The sequence below is a fragment of the Amblyomma mixtum genome, chromosome 7 (genome assembly GCF_055824585.1).
Source record: "Amblyomma mixtum isolate Tamu chromosome 7, ASM5582458v1, whole genome shotgun sequence".
Classification (NCBI taxonomy): domain Eukaryota; kingdom Metazoa; phylum Arthropoda; class Arachnida; order Ixodida; family Ixodidae; genus Amblyomma; species Amblyomma mixtum.
Window position 1 is genome coordinate 140,076,007 of NC_143018.1, and position 21,423 is coordinate 140,097,429.

At 46.0% G+C, this 21,423-nt stretch overlaps 1 protein-coding gene and 1 non-coding gene across 2 annotated transcripts; both read right to left on the reverse strand.

Moving 5' to 3' along the window:
• Window positions 1-735: 735 nt before the first annotated feature.
• LOC149337709 (uncharacterized) lies at window positions 736-13,307 on the reverse strand. The gene is made up of 3 exons (XM_089554500.1): window positions 13,241-13,307; window positions 8,961-9,240; window positions 736-1,019 (listed from the first exon to the last, which is right to left on the reverse strand). Exons 1-3 carry the CDS (start codon window positions 13,305-13,307, stop codon window positions 863-865), a joined length of 504 nt encoding a protein of 167 aa, XP_089410626.1. The 3' UTR covers window positions 736-862.
• A 3,381-nt stretch (window positions 13,308-16,688) lies between these two features.
• On the reverse strand, window positions 16,689-16,762 carry TRNAI-GAU (transfer RNA isoleucine (anticodon GAU)). The gene has a single exon. It is a non-coding gene; the product is annotated as a tRNA-Ile (tRNA).
• Between the last annotated feature and the right edge of the window lie 4,661 nt (window positions 16,763-21,423).

Here is a 21,423-nt window from a genome sequence, read left to right on the forward strand (position 1 = left end):
CACATAGCACAGTTCTGTGAGCCCAGCAAAACAAATGGGATCAAAATAGCCAAATGAAAAAATTTCCCGCACAATGTCCGTATCTAGTCAGAAAACTGAAACGGAGGAATACGATTTTTCGAGCATTCCCCCATATGCAGTGCTACTGAGGAGCACAAAAAAATTATTTAGTGCCCTTCCTGACGACTTTGAGCTATCACACTTCAGGACAGCATAGAAAATGAGGCATACTAGATGTGCTGGAAGTAGTAAGAGAATATGTCTACTTAGGGCAGGTAGTGACAGCTGATCCCGATCATGAGAGGGAAATAACTAGAAGAATAAGAATGGGGTGGAGCGCATATGGCAGGTTCTCTCAGATCATAAATGGTAGCTTACCAATATCCCTGAAGAGAAAAGTATACAACATCTGTATCCTACCGGTACTCACCTATGGGGCAGAAACGTGGAGGCTAACAAAGAGGGTCCAGCTTAAGTTAAGAACAACGCAGCGAGCTATGGAAAGAAAAATTATAGGTATAACGTTAAGAGATCGGAAGCGGGCGGAGTGGGTGAGTGAACAAACGCGAGCTAATGACATCATAGTCGAAGTCAAGAGGAAGGAATGGGCTTGGGCAGGCCATGTAATGCGAAGGCAAGATAACCGCTGGTCCTTAAGGGTAACGTAGTGGATTCCAAGAAAAGGCAAGCGTAGCAGGGGGTGGCAGAAAGTTAGCTGGGCGGATGAGATTAAGAAGTTTGCGGGGATAGGGTGGCCGCAACTGGCAAAGGACAGGGTTGATTGGAGAGACATGGGAGAGGCCTTTGCCCTGCAGTGGGCGTAGTCAGGCTGATGATGATGGCAGTGCAGTGGCGCCCTCTACTACTCCTGGTGGCACTCCATGTGTCGTGCCAGGTTGCGGCGGTGCTTGAAAGGCCGTGCACACACGATGCAGGTGAAGAGGGGCTCCTCCGCATGTCCCTGCATGTGGGCCTCCAGACCCCCCGGGGCCGCAAACACCGCCGAGCAGATGGCACACCTGGAGAGAGAGGGACCATCCACATCCAGGGACAGGAAATGTACTTAGGAAGGGAGAAAGTGTGGCTAGTTGGTTGATGTGCGTACTGGAAAAATTGCGCAGAAACACGAGGACTAAGCAGGGACAAACACAAAGACGAGCGCTAGTCACAACTGAAGTTTTATTCCAAAAAACATGCACATATAAATGAAAAAAAAAAACCAAACCAGACCAAGCTATCATCGGGAACATCACCTGACACCCCCCGTGTACTTGAGTGATTTGGCCAGAAAAACATCGCTGCACTTGTGCTGCGAGCTATAAGAAGAAGCAATGTAAACCACTCTTTGACAAAACAAGAATTCTGTTTAGGTATAGGGATCAACTTGTGCCGGAGCTCATGGAAGCGTTTCATATGCGTATCAGCGGAGATAAATGCATCTCCGCCAGACTTTAGTCCGCTTCTCTGATAGGGCGTTCTGGTTTTTGGCCAAATCACTCGGGTATAAAGGGGGTGACACGTGATGTTCCTCATGATAGCTTGGTGTGGTTTGTTTTGTTTTTTCCTATTTAGTTGTGCATGTTTTTCGGAATAAAACTTCAGTTGTGAGTAGCACTCATCCTTGCCTCTGCTTAGTCCTCGTGTTTGCGTGCAATTTTTTCAGTATACAGGAAATGTACTACTTGCATGTGAACTGTAAGCATCACAACCTGACCAGTGCTTAGAACTAAGGACGATACGAATGCACAAAGGGATGTTTTAGTTTTTCCATGCTGCAACGAGGAAGGCTATTGTGGAATCCACAAAAAAGAATACAAAATCCAGCCACAGTTCCCACCCTAGGGGTTTGCTCAAAAGCAAAACAGATTGTGAACACAATGCAGATCACGAAAATTATGCATGTTGCATTGGGTTTTTACGGTACGTAAGTAATTACAGTAGAATTTCGATGGTACAAATCTCACGGGGTCACAAAAAATACTCATACCATCTGGAATGCCCTGCCACGGTGGATCAGTGGTCATGGCGCTCAGCTGCTGAACCGAAATACACGGGTTCGATCCTGGCTGTGGCGGCCGAATTTCGATGAAGGCGAAATTCTAGAGGCCCGTGTACTGTGCAATGTCTGTGCACGTTAAAGAACCCCAGGTGGTCGAGATTTCCGGAGCTCTTCACTACGGCGTCCCTCATAGCCCGAGTCGCTTTGGAAAGTTAAACCCTAATAAACCAAACCAAACCAAACCATCCGGAATGCGTACCATCCGAAATAAACAACCAACAAGCCAATGCAGTGTGCCTGGCCTCTTCAGAGCCATGCAGGAAGCCACGAACAGGTCTCAAGAATGCAAAAAAAAAGAGGCAGCCAGTCAGGGTGCACCACAGCCTCAAAACACTGAGCTCCAGCGAATAGGCCTAATGACTTGCGCAGCAAGCCAGGCTACCGCTTCAGAAAAGAAAAAAAAAACTGCAAAGTCAAGAATGACGTGGCAGATGGAGTGAGGCTAATTAGACTCCAAAATATGCAAAAAAATGCAGCTCCCAGACAGAAAGCAGTATTTGAAGAGCTAAACCAATCATAATGCCTTTTTTACTTGTTCTGCCTAACAACCGCATTGTTCTATTCAGAAATTTCCATTCTTGTTTATTTTTACGAATCCGCTGCAATGTAACTTGTTTCGTGGACTTTTATTAAGGCGGAAACTAGGGCTAGTTGGAAAGCGTTTGGAACCATATTTGCTAGTGCTTAATGAACACACAAAACAAGAACACAAATACACAGGACTAGCGTCTGTCCTGTGTATATGTGTTCTTGTCTCATGTGTTCACTAAGTGCTAGCAAATATGATTCTATCCGTGGACTTTACTGTTGTTTCTTTTTGCCTATGCATCCTCCTATCATGAGTCTTCATTTTACAACCCTCATGTAATACACTCGAACTGAGGGCACCGGGGGTGTTCGGGGGTGTTAAATAAGTAAATAAAGAATAAATATCCAGTGAATATATCCAGAATTGCAAAGCCACACTCACACTCATTGTGGAAACAAAATAAGAAGACACTATCCTCAGTCCTTGCATGTGAGCTAATCACAGCCGTGTCTGCACAACTGAAAGTGTGGTGTACTCTGGAGATGCCGAATGCCACCACGGGATCAGCTTTCTTACAAAGATGGCAGCTGATCACAGTGTGGGTGTATCAGGCAGATTCAGTGAGAAAAATATTCAAGGGCAAAGAGAAGAAAACTGTGCAGGGCACAAAAGCTCAACGAGGATTTACTCGTAATGACTACACCTATGTTCCCAGTTCCACAAAGACCAAATACGACAGCCCCTCGTTTTGTTTTATCAGCTCGGTTTTCTGGTTTTTTTACTGTTTTACAGCCGTTAGCCTCATGGTTGTTAAAAATAGTTGTTAGCATTTCAGGGGCTTTATTTTATTCACTCGTATACCTCGTTTTCTATGCTTTCCCGAAGTTTCAATGTTGAAATCCAGGGGAAGTCTAAAAAAAAATTGTTTCATGAACTGCCCTGCATATCAGCGAAACGCTTGAAAAATGGATGTGTTTCTCTGTTCCAGTTTCCTTGCCAGATGATCAGCTTCGTGACTGCTCTACCCTTTTTGAACTTGTTTAGTTTGTTGTACTCACAGAATTCCACTGTATACAATCACAATCTTGGTTGTTCATTTAGATGGACGGTAGATCTCTGGTGTGACATTTAGTTTACAGTTTAGACACGAAGGTGCCGACTGCACTGTAAAAAAAAATGAAAAAAACAACATCAAATACTGTGCAGCGGGAAAAAACTGAACAGTGTAATCACTAATAGCATGCATTCAGAAATCAAACGAAATTTTGAGCTTAAACTTAAGGCTGACAGCATTACAACATACGAAAAAAAAATTTCACCAGAATCCACCAAAAAACAAGAAAGATGGTGTCAAAGGCTGTGTCCTCCCTTAAGACATGGAGGTCCAAGAAATATGTAACAGCATAATTAGTTACACTGTACACAATGCACTTCTACCAGGCAATTTATCGGACTCGTATTGTGCCAAACTTCCTACCAGCCAAGCTTCAAATCTAGGTGGTAGGTCTGGGTAGCCCGTTCTGTGTTTGCCAAGGAGTAAGCCTGTGTCTGTGCGCTCTGAGTCAAGTAACAGTAAAACAAAAAAAATGCTCTGACGTGTGGCACACACCGCAGCCCACGGAACGTAGATCTGCCCATCCGATCACAAATGACGACTTGCGGCCCCATGCATATGTTGGTGGAAGGTGTGTTAATACCGATGTACAGGAGTCCCTGTATTGAAGAGATGCAGATCATTCCGGTACCTCATCAAACTGCGTGAAATATAACACAACCATCTCCAAGAGGGGTGGCCTCTCTGCAGTGCTGTTAAGACAATAAATTTCTCGTCCAGAGTGCATTTTTCTACTACTGCATGCCACAAACATTTCAGTGATGAAAAGCATATAATCAGGTTCAAAAAAATGCACAACTCCCATGCTAAGTGGACGCAGTCATCATTGAATTTTGCTGGGGTGCATTCTTTACCTCACCTGCAGAAAAGTGTGCTCCACTAAAGAGCACTCGGCAGAGCTCAGAACGAGCAACCCCACAGAGCACTTTAGTCACGTTCGCTGCCCCAGCCCCTTGCCTCGCTCTGTAGCCTCTGCTTCTGAAACAGTGCCTTGCAAGGGTGGGAGCAAACACTAGCACGTGCTTTCTGAGGTGGCAGTGCTCACCAATGGTGTAAACCTCTCAGCAGCATTGTTTTTTTTCAACTATTACTGAAATCAGCTTATCACTGGGAAAGCGCTATACATATTCTAACATCTCAACAAGGAAGGTGACGGTAGGCACCATATTCAGAACTGCCGAACAAACTGAGTGGTCTGTGGGGGAGTTATTCAAGTCTGTCTGTACCTGTATCTGTAACAGCTGTATCTTACCAGTACTCTCCTATGGGGCAGAAACGTGGAGGCTAACAAAGAGGGTTCAGCTTAAGTTAAGAACAACGCAGCGAGCTATGGAAAGAAAAATGATAGGTGTAACGTGAAGAGATGGGAACAGACGTGGGTTAATGACATCCTAGTTGAAATCAAGAGGAAGTAGTGGGCTTGGGCAGGGCATGTAATGCGAAGGCAAGATAACCGCTGGTCCTTAAGGGTAACGGAGTGGATTCGAAGAGAAGGCAAGCGTAGCAGGGGGCGGCAGAAAGTTAGGTGGGCGGATAAGATTAAGAAGTTTGCGGGGATACGGTGGCCGCAACTGGCAAAGAAGGACAGGGTCAGTTGGAGAGACATGGGAGAAGCCTTTGAACTGCAGTGGGTGCAGTCGGGCTGATGATGATGATGATGATTCACGCTGGCGGTCACTTCCTCGGACGAGCAGTAGGTAGCGTGCGAGAGGAAAACCACCGATGATTTCTGAGGCATGTGTTGTGCAAGAATCCAAAACTACAGGACCGTTTGCAGTTCAGTTAGTTGGGCTGCAAGCAAGTGTGGAAGAAAGGACTTCGCCCTCTGTTGGCTTCGGACTGCTGTCCTTGTGATCACATGGTCGGCTTCCAGTTGTGTGTGCGCTGCAATACCATCCTGCAGCAGCGGGATGATGTGGGGCAGGGGAGAGACGGGGGTGCTTATAAGTGGAGTCCAACTTTTTGGGCTGTGATTTGGGGGGCAGACTTACACACGGGAGGATACGATAATCACCAAGTTTTCCCAATAAACGTAGTGCGTTCCTGCAATGACAATTGTTTTCCTGGGTCCCATTTTGTTTGCTGTGCTCAGACACTTTGAAAACCTGGTTAATTAAAACATTTTCGCAGTCCCAATCACTTTGAATTAATGAGGTCTTACTGTAAATTACTTTAAAAAAAAAATTTTCTGGCCATTTTTCACGACTTGAAAGCCATGTACTTGCTTACAATGTCACAGAGATCAAGTAGCCTCAGAATAACAGGCCCACTTTTTTCTAGCCGTCATTTGGCTTCTGACTCTGAGGTGGTAAGTTCATTGTTGTGCTTTTAAAATCCAGAACCTCTCCAAAAATTTCCTTTGAAACTGTTTCATGCAGAAGTTAGTGCAGTAAGGCTTATATCAGTGCCTTTCAACCATCTTTATGTAGTTCTAATGCTTACAGCTACGCTTCCAGAGAGAAAAAGGTTCCAAACGCTGTTTGTACGAATAGATATCCATAAAGCAAATCACACTTAAACTTTGATCACATTAAGATACGATAATTTGAACTAAAATCTCTGCTCCCTTGAAGTTTGAATCAATGAGAGAGTCGCTTCCCAGCAGAAGAGATCACTTAAAAATGTATGTGAACCACGGAGAAGCGTGGTTCGAGTCAGTTGCTAAAATGAAGTGGAAAATGATTTGTTCGGAGGGCTTCGGTGTGAAAACCATCAGAAGTAATTGGAGAGATATGGGGGAGGCCTTTTGCTGCAGTGGGTGATTACTGTACCCCCAACTGGGACTAAGAGGAATAGACTGCACGACCGCTTACACTGCACTCCACAAAACAGTTGTGGTGCTCGTTGGCGCAGGCAGTTTCATTGTTCATTCCTGTAGTATTATGGTGCACAGTCGAGACCACTTACAACAGCCGCAGATACTACAACAAACACTTGCTCATTACAAACGAGTGCAGTGCTACAATCAAAATATGCATTAGGGACAACGAACAACTTTGCCCTCATCGCTCGGTTATAGCGAACGAGGGGGCGCCGGAAACGTGCTCCTTGGAAGTAGAACAACTCGTGCTTCAAGCAAGCATGGAGATTGAAGAGCGTCTCTCAATCACCACCCCGGAAAGAACATGTCAACACAAAAAAGCCAGAAAAAGGTTGCATTCTAACAGTAAATAACCATGGGCTGAGCGCTCGCCGATGACCTACGTTTGCTCGATATGCAAAGCATCCGAAGGAGAAGCGTGGTGTGGGCAGCGCTGAAAGCAAGGCTACTATGCACGGCAGTGGATTAAATAACAGCAATACCATAATGTCCATGCTGGTCATGTGGTATACTTCGCCTGCCACGTCACCTCCATCTTTTGTGCTGCTACCAAGTACAGTCATCATCAGCATCATCAGCCTGACTATGCACACTGCAAGCAAAAGCCTCTCCCATGTCTCTCCAATTAACCCTGCCCTTGGCCAGCTGTGCCCACCGTATCCCCACAAACTCCTTAATCTCATCTGCCCACCTAACTTTCTGCCGCCCCCTGCTACGCCTTCCTTCTCTTGGAATCCACTCTGTTACCCTTAAGGACCAGTGGTTATCTTGCCTTCCCATTACATTGCCTGCCCAAGCCCACTTCTTCCTCTTGATTTCGACTAGAATGTCAACAACCCACGTTTGTTCCCTCACCCACTCCGCCCGCTTCTGATCTCTTAAAGAGACAGTGAGGAGAGCTCTATTAATATTTTTTTTTATAGCAAAATCCGATAGTTAGGCATTTCATGGCTTTGTTGCCTCTTGGCCGGCAGCGAAAGATGCATTTATACCTAAGAAATTTGGATTCGAAGTTGAAAAAGTTTTTCCCGCTGCTGATTAAAACTTGGGACTCTCTTATGACGACACAGGACTAAGTGACGTGAACATGACGTGAAACATGATGTGCACATGACGTAACGCAGACTCCGTGATTTCTGGCGGCCAGCATTGCAGCCTGGCAGCAGCCGAAATGAAAGGTACCACCGGCCGCACGTTGAAGGCATCTATCGGCTATTGCGGCCGTCGCTTCGTTTACGTTTGCACCGGCGTCTTGCCAGCGTTACGATCGATCCCGTTCTCAAAGTCATCAACGAAGTTCTTGCAAATAGACACCTTTAGCATACCGTGTTCCTTGTTACTGTTAGCGGAGTACCGGGAGCCCGCCTACCGCCGGTGAGCACGTGCTGATTGGTCCCGATGCTGCAGGCGCGTGCGTAGCTGCTGGGTACGTGGCGCTATCTGGCAACGTCAAGGAGATTTGCGCATGCATTGGCTGCGCGCAAGCTCCCGGAACTCAGGTACCGATAACGGAAACACGGTACACGGTATGATAAAAGTGTCTAATAACTTCGGCCTGCACTTCAGCGACCTCAGCCCCACAGAGCGTCAAGTAGTTGGAAGCTGACTGGTACAACCGGGATCGTTTTGCCGGGCGAGCGTATGAAGACTCAAGGTGCTCTTTACACTGCAAAATGCCTTGTACGATCACCAAAAATCGTGTCATCATAGTTTTTCATTGAGCGTGGCGATCATCTGACCAACCTTAACAGGCTCCTTCAAAAGTTAACTAGCATTTGGAGCAGCACTTGGAGTTCCTCTGCTGTCCCGCGCTTGTAAATCGAGGCGCGTGAAAACCACGCGGGCATGCAGAGCACATAGACGCGAAGCGCCATGATATACCAAAACTCATCTGGCCACCTGTGGGGCCGCTAGGTATTGATTTTCTTCGCTTACAACATTAAGGTTGTCTTTTGTCGGTTTTCCTTGAGTGATAAAAGCGCACTATTGGTTTCAAAACAAAACTTCCTTCAGTATTCAACCGCGCAACCTTCGTTTGTCAGCCTCAGTGATTTGTGGCTTGTCGTGTCCCAGTGTTGCTAGAACCATTGGTTCTAGCAACACTGTCTTGTCCTATGACGTCATCGCGCTCGTACTTGCGAATTTGGGCAGTGGCGGAAACACCTGTATTTTGGTTCTTGCTCTTTTCTACATTACAAGGGCTTTGTTGTCAGTATGAGTGGAATTTTTGTAATCAGGAGCGGGTAATTTATCAATAGAAGCCAACTTCAATTTCTCCTCAGTGTCCCTTTAACGTTACACCTATCATTTTTCTTTCCGTAGCGTTGTCCGTAACATAAGCTGAACCCTCTTTGTTAGCCTCCACATTTCTGCCCCGTAGGTGCACTGTGAACTTAATCTGTATCCAACTATAGTCTGGATGATCCCCTGGACCCACCTGAGTGGCTCAGTGCCGGCTGTGTGCTCCTCCTGCATGTGCTTGACGAGGGCCACCTTGAAGCCAAACTGGCGGCCGCACACGTCGCAGGGGAAGGGTTTCTCGCCCGTGTGGCGGCGCATGTGTGTCGCCAGGTTCGACTTGTGGTTGAAGCGCCGGCCGCACAGTGGGCATGGGAACGGACGCTCGCCTGTGTGCGTGCGCTGGTGACGCTCAAACCCCACCCGGTCACCCGCCACAAAGGGGCACCGGTCGCACGGGAACGTCCGGCGGCGGCCTCCTGCAAGATCCCACCCCTCATCACTGCGCGGCCCACAGCACTCGGCTGCCCTCTCCGTCACAACGAAAACAGTGCAAACTTCACAAAGGACGTGGAAAGGCGAGATGAGACACAGGCGCTGACTAACAAGTTGTTAGTCAGCGCCTCTGTTAGTCAGTTAGTGAGTTGTTAGTCGGTGCCTGTGTCTCGTCTCCCCTTTCTGCGTCCTTCGTGAAGTTTGCACTGTTCTCGTTGTGATGGGAAACCAACTAGCTCGTGATGTGTTCTTCAAGTTCCTCTCCAGCACACACGTCATCTCTCTTATGCTAACTGGGACTTTCACAAGCCTGTCTTCTTGCATGCATGTACATGTCCCCACAGTACGCATTCCTTCTCAAGCAGAGGTAAGTTCCAAGACCCGAAAACACTTGTCTGAAGAGCTTGAGCAGTCTGATGCAGATCAAATGATTTGGTTTTATCGAGGTTTACCGTCCCAAAGCGACTCAGGCTATGAGAGACGCCGTAGTAGAGGGCTCCGGTAATTTCGACCACCTGGGGTTCTTTAGCGTACACTGACATCGCACAGTACACGGGCCTCTGGAATTTCTCCTCCAAAGAAATTCAGCCACCGCGGCCGGGGTCAGACCTGCGTCTTTCGGGTCAGCAGCCGAGCACCACAACCACTGAGCCCCCACGGCGGTTAGATCAAATGAAGTCTAATCTTATCAACAAAACTGCTTTGCTAGGGGCTGTGCTCTTGCACAAGTGTTCTCAGTGAAAGGCAATGCTTGCTTCACATTTTCACTTTCTACAGTCCTCTCTAGGGAAGAGTTCTAGGGAAGTGTGATCGGAAGTCTGCATTCTGCTTGTGCTGTGTTTGCAGCAAGCCCACACCCCCGTAGCTAAAGAATCGTGACAGGAATCTAAAACAGCATGGGCATTCAAGACTGACAAGGCAACTGAGTAACCATACATGCCAGAACTTCAAAAATAAAAAAAAATAACTACATATTTTCAACACAAATTGCTTATTTCACGTCAGAAATCAGGATCACCCCTTCATGGGCGGAAATATTTTTCTCAACGTCAACTTTTCAGCCACTCTGCAATGCAGGACACTGCATTCTATACCTGTTCCATTTCATACCATTTCATATCAACTTTAAAATCACATTTTTCATCCCGTTCACTGGTTCTATTATGACAATGTGAAAAATTATTTGTTTTTCTTGCAGATTCCCAATGTAGTTGATGGGTTCAAATTTATCATCCAGAGAAGGCTGGCTGACCTTTCTCAACGCACACAATGCACAAAATTGAACGCACATAACACAACCCTTGCACAGGAAATGTTTAGAGCCCCTTGAACCTAGGTTACATGGCACAAGCTTTTACAGAATAAGCTTTTAGAGTTGCTGCACAAAAACTGATGTACTACACGTAGGATGCTATGCATATAGAAGTTAACTGAACCAATACTAGAGGGTTCATAAACTGCATCTCAACCATCTCCTGAAATAAGGGAGATGACTACAGCAGCACACGTTAATGGCAGCCATAGTTAGCACAAGAGATTCTTTACACTTAGAAGGCCGCAACATTTAACACTTTCCAAAACCAGAGGCCACACGCTCAAGCCAAACTGCAGCTTCACTATGAGAACTCAAGTACCGTTTTCCCAGTGCAATAAACCTTACGTCTGTGCCGCTCAAAATAACGAGAACTTCACAGTATATTAATGCTCCACAGCTTATCAAACAAGTGAAGTTTTGGAGTAATGCCAAACAAAACGTGATGCCAAGATCAAAATGAAAGTTTGCCATATTTACACGCATGTAACACTGCCATGAATATAATGGAAGGGGAAGTTCGAGCCTTCACGTAGAAGGAAAAAAAAAATTTAATGAAAAAATCTGAATGTATTTAGGCACGCCTAACTGTAATATTTAGTTACAGTTAATATAATAGTTAGTAATGTTAAGTATTAAAAAAATACTTCTAATGGTTCACCGATATTGTGGCACCCGCCAACGCTCGCAATTACATCTAAAACATATTTTTGATAACTACAGTCCTCTTTTGAAACACCACCTAAAGGGAAGTGTACTGGACAGTGTAAACAAACAAAATGTTGCATACACACTCACGACTGAGGGCACTACAAATGCACACAAAACGGGTGGCCACCCAGAAGTGACCTCAGCCTGTTGAAGCCAACTACACACAGTCGAGATGACAGAAAAAAACTTAGATGGTATGCAAGAAATGGAAGCAACGGATACGGTACTTTTATCATAGCATGTACTGCGACCACTTCCTTTTCCATCAACACATCATACCAATGAAGTACATGTATAACTATAGGCTGTGCTATAAATGTAAACTCGCCACAATGAAAATTGATGACTTCTTGCTTACATTTGCTAGGTTAGAGCAAAGCAGAACTGTGTGTCATACCTGTGCAGCAGAGCCTTGGAATGTTAAGGAATGCCGCACAAACTATGGCAAGCAAATGTTGCAGCATACCTTACAGACACTTCTGAACCAGTTGTACTGCCACCAGAATCTTGATTTATCCAATATTCTTCTGAGAGGATTGCCCCAAATGTTCGTTTAGTAGTTTTTTTTTTCTTGCTGTTACCATTTTGAGCGCACCTGCCAATTTTGCTGTCCTTTATTTTCTCGTGCCCGTCTTTACCTCTATAGGCTCTTTGATCTAATGCAGTTTTTTTCCTTTACAAGCACAGTGCACTACATACTAATGTACATTTCTCATTCTCTGTTCTGAGCGTATATGATTTCCTCTTTACATTTTTGTTTGCTGTCGTACTCCGCCCCCGTCAATGTTGCACTGTAAGAGGAAGCCAGGACCTCTCAAGCTGTCCATACAGCCTTTTCCCTGGCTGCCCTCGCAACACCCAGTTGCGGAAATAAACCTTCAACCTTCAACCTTCCCGCGTACCCCACGCCACCACTGCGGCCTCATCGCCCTGAGGCCATCAACAGCACGCACGCCTGCTGTACTGGGACCAGTTAACAATGTGCAGTGGGAGGGCGTGGTACGCAGTAATGGTAGCGGTATGCACTACACTAGCAGTATCTGTTATTTGAAACACTTCAGACATGTGCACAAAGCCACCGAACGCAGCAAAGACTCCAACGCGTTAACACACGTCATCTCCTACGCAGCGGCCGGCCACTATGCCACCTCTGCGTCATGTATTGTGCTCTCTATACTCCCTATATGGGCTTGGGCAGGGCATGTAATGCAAAGGCAAGACAACCGCTGGTCCTCAAGGGTAACAGAGTGGATTCCAAGAGAAGGCAAGCATAGCAGGGGACGGCAGAAAGTTAGGTGGGCGGATGAGATTAAGAAGTTTGCTGGGATACAGTGGCCGCAACTGGCAAAGGACAGGGTTAATTGGAGAGACATGGGAGAGGCCTTTGCCCTGCAGTGGGTGTAGTCAGGCTGATGATGATGATGATACTCCGTTTCATACATAACAGGCAATGCTGCCAAAGCTAGCGTGCCTGTTCGCACAGGCTAAGTATGCGCCCAAAATATAGCTCGCCACTCAACCAAAAGGAACACAAGCACATTTCGTTGCGACAAACTGTAAGTGCTGTGGCTGGCACCTTCTGGAGTTCGTTTTAACTCCTGCCAGAACTTTGTCCTGCGGCTCATCGAGACTTAGAGAAGCAAGAATTACATGTGGCGATATGATACGTGGTTGATCGGGCGAATCACTCTAACTCAATCCGCGCCGAAAAAGTAGTTCACACTCGGTGAAAATTGTAGCTACAAAACCTGAACACTGAGTGCCTCACAGCTTCGACTGTGATTTTCAATGCTACAGCTTCGGTTTATATCGCTCTTTGTATCCGTCCACATGCTGACATAAGTTTCGAGAAGAACGAATGATACGTAGTGGAGTAATAAGGTTTCGCGGACGCACCACTTCAGCAACCTCCGCAGTGTTGCCTGCTATGCATTAAACGGAGTATAGGCGCGCCTGTTCACCCTTCTTTCCTTTTCCCACTCCATTTGATTCTTCCAGTGCCTTCTCTTCCTCAATGACCCCAACCATTGAGAAAGCTCACACCAGGTTGTTTCCACCCTAAGGTTGTCGAAAAAGTTTTTCTCGTAGCAGCTTGTGAGTCTTGTGGTGAAAGTCACTCCAGCTATCTCCAGCGGCGAGAGATAAAAAATCTCGTTACATTCGTACACTGATTTGGAATGCACACCGAAACCAACGAATTGAAAGAAAAAAAAAAACTTGCATTATATACCGTACATTGCCGCGCATAAGTCAATGTTTTTTTTTCTAAATGTCCTTCCAAAGTTGGGGGTCGACTTATAATCGGAGTCGTCCTATATGCGGGGTCAAAAGTAATTTCAACCAAGTCACGGATAATACGAGGGTCATCCCAAAAATAAGGTCTCCAGTTCTTTTATAAATAGAAATAAATGTTTATTTTAAGCAATTTAAAAATCGCTTAAAAGGCAGATCATTCTTCTACTTTTCCACACAATCGCCGTTGCGGTCTATGCATTTTTGCAGACGCTGGGGCAGTTTTTGTGTGCCCATGTCATACCAGCTCGCCGCCATGCCACTGAGGAAGAGTTTGACCGGCAGACTGTGTTCAATTGAATTTTCGCGGCTTGGGCAAAGAGGAGTGTCGCCACTCACGTGATTCTTGTTTATTCTCAGGTGTGAAGTGGAATGCCCAGGTTTCGCCACCCGTAACAATGGAATCCAAAAAAGGTCTCCTTTTCATCTCCATAAGGACGAAGCAATTCGCGGGAAGAGTCAACGCGTTGCCGTTGATGGTCGTTAAAAGAGTAGAAAACTGAGCTAGTTGGTTCATAATTCTTGGTGGGTACAGCCGAAATAACAAGACGCAGACACAGAAAGGAACACGTAGAACGTAGACGAAGCTGACTGTCAACTAAAATTTTATTGGAAAACCCGCGCTTTTTGTTTCCTTGTTTTTGTTTTTGTTTGTTTGTTTTTTGTTTGTTTGTTTTGTTTTTGTTTGTTTTGCTTTTTGTTTTTGTTTCCCGAGTCAACAGGCAAAAGAAGCAGCAATGCCAGATCGCACACCGAACAAGATTCAGCGAGTGTGTCAAAGGTGTGGTTTATAATATCCCTCTGGCTTGTGGCAAACAATATATAGGGCAGACGGGAAGGTGCCTTAATGACAGGATAAGGGAACATGCATCATCGCTGACGGGAAGGTGCCTTAATGACAGGATAAGGGAACATGCATCATCGCTATCAGGTGCCCCAAGCAGCAATCTAGCCCTGCATTGCAGAGATTGTAAAGAAAACAAAAAAGGAAAAAAGTGCGCAAGTGTGAGCCCAAGTTGCATGAAGTTCAAGTCATGAAAAGGTTTGCAGACCAAGTGACACGTGAGATCCTGGAGGCATTGGCGATACGGGAAACAGGACAGCGGTGCGTTAGTACACCATCAATCTCTCTATCAAGAAAAGAAATTTCCTTCTTGAACGAACCCCACGGGAGATAAAAGCAAGATCTTTTTGACAAGGAAACAAAAAGCGCGGGTTTTCCAATAAAATTTTAGTTGACAGTCAGCTTCGTGTACGTTCTACGTGTTCCTTTCTGTGTCTGCGTCTTGTTATTTCGGCTGTACCCACCAAGAACGTTGATGGTCGTCTGTGAGCATTCTCGGAGCCGATCTTGCGTGCGCCTTCCGATATTTCAACTTTTCTGTCAAAATCCTATGAATAGTGCTTCTAGAAACACCAGGAACCAAAAGGCAGAGTTCGTCGAGTGTGATCCTCCGATCTTGCCGCATCATTTATTCGATCTCCCCGACTGCCTCTTCAGAAATTTACTGTCTCCCGCTTCTTCCTTCCTCGTGAATTTCAGTACCAGCTGCGAACTCCCTATACCACTTCCGGACGTTTTTAACATGCATGCACGACTCTCCATACACTTCCGTCAGCTGGCGATGAATTTCGATTGGTGTAACACCTTTTGCGTTCAAAAATCGAATAACTGCGTGAACTTCGCGCCTGGCGGTAGCGACCAACGGGAGCTCCATTTCAAATAGCTGCCGTGCCAAGACTGACAATCCCTTTCGCGCTGAGTCATGGCTTAGTTGTACAACATGAACTGGTGGGCGAGTTGGTCTGACATATCTTAACATATCTTAACATGTCCTCTTCTTCCCTTGGCCTTGTGCCGTTGCGCTGCTTCACTAAGATATGGCTTAGTTGGAATACGGGGAACAATGAACACAACAGTATGGCGAGCAGCCACGCAAATAGTTTCCCAGCGGCCGCGGCCCTTTGGAGTCCTTACTTTTGGGATTACCCTCGTATCACGCCCCGTGCGCTCGTAATTCCATAATAGTTGTCAGACACGATGCGAAAGTGAATCTGCTTAAAAAAACTTGAATTTAATTGAGATATGCACCAAAGGTTTGTTTTAATACCATAGCAACTTGTTACCGACACACCAGTGGCAGCAGTGGCTCATAAGATGATGATCGTGACTGTGTCCTCACAAGCAACGCCGAGTCAGAGATGTCTCGTGACTGAATAAATGTTTCTTTATGACTCGGCCTTCAGAAGAACTTTTTGGGTGAGCTAGGACTGCAGGGTGTGGCAGCGTCAACCTCAATTTGGAGTCTAACTCTTTTTTTGCCCAAAGGGGGCCGTGAGTTGGGGGGTCGACGTATAATTGGAATCTACTTAAAATCGGCAATACATGGTATTTGCATAAACATGGTACTTGCTTTCACCTCATACAATTTCTCACGCTATGGCATATACCATGAAGCGTGTGACCATCCTTGTTACCCAAAATTATGAAAGGAAAAGCGTGAAAGCAAATTCGTGACTCAACATTATCTGGAAATGGGGTGTATACAAAAGCACAGCCAGTCTGCAAAGCAAACAAACAATACCCTATTGTGAGAGCTTTTTTCCCAATCCTGATAAGCTAGGTCTGGCAAATGCTTGTGGCGTGCTAAGAGCAGTGCAAGATCGGAGGCCCCAGAGCAAACTGAAAGCGCAGTAACAGAATTTACTTCAACGCTCACTGAAAAGCTGCTTCACAGTGCATTGCAACGACAAGAACACCCACAAGATGTTAACAGAGTCACAACTGTATGGGCCGCCCATTGCTGCAGCACTGATCCTTCACTGATACCTGCAGTACAGTTCATTTGAACCATTGCACAGTCAGGCTAGGGCAAAAACAACGATTTCAACTTGGCACAAAGCTAGTCCCAGGAGATGCTAACTTTTGGCAGACTCTGTGACGACACTCCTCTTGAAGTGCTAAATTTGGTAACGGCTACTCACACTGCTGACGCTGCCAATCAGACTAATAAGAAGGGAGTAATAACTCATTGACATCCACCCAAGCGCAGCCATACGGCTACAAAGGAAAGCTATACAGCTTTTCTCAGAAACTTCGCAGTTAAAGAGAAATTCGTCCTGGTCCGGGGTTCGAACCCGGGACCACCGCTACATCGGAGCAGTCGCTCTACCAATTGAGCTAACCAGGATGGCAAGCTTATGGTAGGGCGAGAGCGAATTGATCAGTAACTCGAAGTGGGAACTGTGTTGGTCAGATGCTTAGGGGAATCCCCCAAGGTGGAGTAGATTTACCGACACCCACTCCATTGACAGCTGTATGGCTGCGCTCGGGTGGATGTCAGTGAGTAATTACTCCCTTATTGCAAATCTACTCCACCTTGGGTGATTCCCCTAAAACATTTGACTAATCAGACTAGGGTTCACCAAAATTGCTGACTACCTCCCTTGCACAAGGCAGCAATGCTGAAATGGGTTACTGCAGAAAGGGCTACAATGCAGGACAGGTTACACACACGTGCAAGCAACACATGGCACAACAATGGCACAGTGCAGCAAACTGGCTCCAGACGATGGTTGCGTATCAGGTGCAGCTTGTTGCAGCCACCAAGCACACAGGTCCTCGCTGGAAGAGAGGCAATGTGTCAGTCAGTGGAAGTGAGGCATTTGCAAGCACGCCCAGCGGATGAATTAGAAATACAAAACACTTTTTTGAGCCTTAAATACTGACAATTTACAGATCAAAACAATTAAATATGTTTCACCACTGATAATTCCGGTGCTTACACATATATTTAATTTTATCCTTGAACTGTCGACCAATATCTGTGCTTCCAATTTTTTTGAAGGGAATACAAAAGATAATTTTCCTCGCAGAATTAAGTTCCTTGAAGAACTTGGTTTCCGAAAACAGAGATCAATGGAGACTGCTTTATTGGCGCTAAAAAATGCTATTTTGGAAAACATTGACAAACTAGCCATCTTTATCGATATCAGTAAGGTCTTCGACTCTCTTGATCACAACATTCTTGTCCCTAAAATACAGGCTTATGGAGTTTGTGCAAATTGCTTTACGCTACTGAAATCTTACCCGAGGTGAAGGCATCAGTGTGTATATGTAGATGAACACGCCTTCGTCCTTGCCCCTAACATGTGGCACTCCGCAACAAAGTGCATTACGTACTTTATTATTTAATATATGTGTAAATGATATCGTCAACAAAGACACTATCATTCAGTTTGCTACATATGCGGAGGACAGCACCATGCTCATCTCTGGTTCCAATATTCAGCACATCACAGCCGGCAGGCAAGAATTAAGAAAATTCTTACTGGAGTTATATTTGTGAAGCGGCGCCCTTTAACATCCCAGATATCCCTTTTAGGCACCATATTTTGTTTTATTGAAATCAGTTATTTTTTTTAGCTAAGTATATTCTGGCCTCAAGAAAAGGAATTTGTTAGTTTTCGAGTGTGAAAGACCAGCGGGTAAGTTTTTACAACAATACGCAGAATTCCGTACAAAGTGTCAGATTTGTTAGAAATGGTAACATCAAAATGTTCTCGTGTGTCAGGTAAACACCCTAGGCATTGTGGAATCACTTTGCATTTCGAAGATGTACATTATGCCCGAAACTGAGCAAAAACAATATATGTTTTCACTTGCGGAAAAAAACCCGTCTGCACAAGAACGGTGGACAAAGTGCTACCTAGCTCACTCTTATGTGCAATATTACTTACTGCATTCGCTACATGGCACAAGAAACCAACTTATTTGCGACAAGAAGGGTCCTCAATTCAACTGAAGTAATGAAATCACTGCTAGGTGCACCAGTCTCCAGAAGAAGCTATGAGTTTGCCGCTTACACAATTATGTACAAAGCGCCTGAAAGGGATATACCGCAACTTTATTGAGAGCCCCTTTCTAGGGCCTAATGGAGTGGATTCCAAGAGAAGGCAAGCGTAGCAGGGGGCGGCAGAAAGTTGGGTGGGCGGATGAGATTAAGAGGTTTGCGGGGATACGGTGGACGCAACCGGCGAAGGACCGGGTTAATTGCAGAGACACGGGAGAGGCCTTTGCCCTGCAGTGGGTGTAGTCAGGCTGCTGATGATGATGATCATGTTTCACACACTGCCTCCTAGTGATATTCATGGCAGGTGGTCTTGCAGGCTCCGCTCCCCAATACTCCCTCTGCTCAGCAGTCCTCTCCACTCCACAGAGGAAGCAGACAGGCCTGCATGTCAGACCAGAGCACTAGCAAAACAACAACAACAAAAAAATGGGACAGGTGCTATCGATCAACCCTTGTTCCCCAATCCTTCTTGGCCCTTTGCAGTACAATTTGTCAGCACCACAAACCAACCAGTTCCTCTGGCATCAAGCACTTCTGACAACAGAGACCTGGGTTGGCAACAATTGGGGATAATTACTAAAGGAGTCACCCTAGTAATCTGCTATTCGCTGGGGATAAATTGCAAAGCATTCCCAATAACACAGACAGGCAGAGCAGAACGGTGGGTCTTAAAGTTAACATGCATAAAACCAAAATAATGCTCAACAGTCTAGCAAGGGAACAGCAGTTCGTAATTGGTGGCGAGGTGCTGGAAGTGGTGAGGGATTTGGTTTTGTGGGGTTTTAAGGTCCCAAAGCGACTAAGGCTATGAGAGACGCCGTAGTGGAGGGCTCCGGAAATTTAGACCACCTGGGGTTCTTTAACGTGCACTGACATCGCACAGTACACGGGCCTCTAGAATTTCTCCTCCAAAGAAATTCTAGCCGCCGCGGCCGGGATCGAACCCGCGTCTTTTGGGTCAGCAGCCGAGCACCATAACCGCTGAGCCACCGCGGCGGCTAAAGAAGTGGTGAGGGAATACGTCTACTTAGGGCAGGTAGTGAACACTGATCCGGATCATGAGAGGGAAGTAACTAGAAGAATAAGAATGGGGTGGGGCGCATATGGCAGGTTCTCTCAGATCACGAATGGCAGTTTACCAACATCCCTGTATACAGAAAAGTATACAAAAGCTGCATCTTACTGGTACTCACCTATGGGGCAGAAACGTGGAGGCTAACAATGAGGGTTCAGCTTAAGTTAAGGACAACGCAGTGAGCTATGGAAAGGAAAATGATAGGTGTAACGTTAAGAGATCGGAAGCGGGCGGAGTGGGTGAGGGAACAAACGCGGGTCAATGACATCCTAGTCCAAGGCAAGGTAACCGATGGTCGCTAAAGATAACGGAGTAGATTGCGAGAGAAGGCAGGCATAGCAGTGGAAGGCAGAGAGTCAGGTGCGCAGATAATATGGAGTTTGTGGGTATAAGGTGGCCACAGCTGGTACAGGACAGGGTTAATTGGAGAGATAAGGGAGAGGCCCCCATCCTGTAGCTATGCTGATGACCAGTGTAGCTGATGTCCAAGAAGTCCCACTGCTGTACTTCTAGGAGTGCCGTCATCCTGCTGCGTGACCCCAGTGCCAACGCAGCTGCCCTCAGCCACTCTACCTTCAGAATGAGACCAATGCCACAAGGCGTCCAAGTAGTGATGTAAAACTATTGATAGTACTATCGATACTATCGATAGTTGAGTCACTATTGAACTATCGATGGTAAAAAAGACTATCGATAGTGCTATTGATAGCGTGCTATCGATGGTGCTATCGATGGTTATTACTTTCAATAGTACTATCGATAATACTATCGATAGCCGTATCAATACCACTTGTTATGTATAGTACTATCGATTCTATAAAATGAAGCACGCGTACCCACTGCATCCTAAACTTGGTTTCCCAAGCGTGTGGCATGGAGGAATGAGCGACTGACAGGACTCGCCTGTTTTCGCGCTCTACGCGTCACCGAGCTCTGCAGATGTTCCCTACGTAACATTGGTGGATAAAATGTTAGTGCGCGAATATCCTAGTTGCGAAGCATGTGTGCAAAAAGCATTCCCACAGCGGTTACGTCAGTGAGGCGACGTCTGCAGTGAACGACAGTGTCGTGTAAGCCAGCAGAGGCTGTGCTGTTTGTTCTTTCATCGGATGCAGTTGCAGGTATTCTTCCGAACAGCCCCAGTGCACGTTAAAAAAACCACAGCTGGTCGAAATTTACCCGGAGACCTGCACTATGGCATCCCTCACAGCTCGAGTCTCTTTGGGACGTTAAGCCTCATGAGACCGTGAAACCAATTAGGTATCGCACATGTTTTGGTTATAATGCTGGCCAACAAATGCATATCAATATTGTTACTATCAATAATTTTACCATCGACAGCTTCACTATCGATAGTCACAGCCACAGCGATAGTCATAGATAGTCATAGCGCATAGCCTCCGTCGCTTTGGGGCATTAAACCTCCATAAACTAAACTAACTATTGATAGTTTTGCTATAGATAGCGGTACTGTCCATAGTATTACTGTCGATAGTAGGCTATCGATAATACTGTCGATAGTCTACCAATAGTAGCACTATTGATAGTTTTTTTACACTATCGATAGTTTAAAAGAAACTATCGATACTATCGATAGTCAATTTTTCGATAGTTCTGCATCACTACCTCCAAGGCAGCCTCTCAGCAGCAGCTTGGTTCCCTACGCAATGTCGCTGGCTCCAGAGCGAAACTCAGAGCCAATCCACAACTCAGTTTTGTCTGATAACCTGCAGCAAATCTGATTCTCCAGGTGTCCACTCTCTTCCTCCAGTGTGCTGTTCCAACATCAAGATCAACGCCTGCCCAAGGACTGCCAGCAGCCATGGCGTGCTAGCCACATTAGCGTCCTTACGGTCTTCCCACTCACCACGAGGGACCCTCAGGGGGCAACTGTAGTCTTTTCGTAAGCATTCAAGGCAACTTG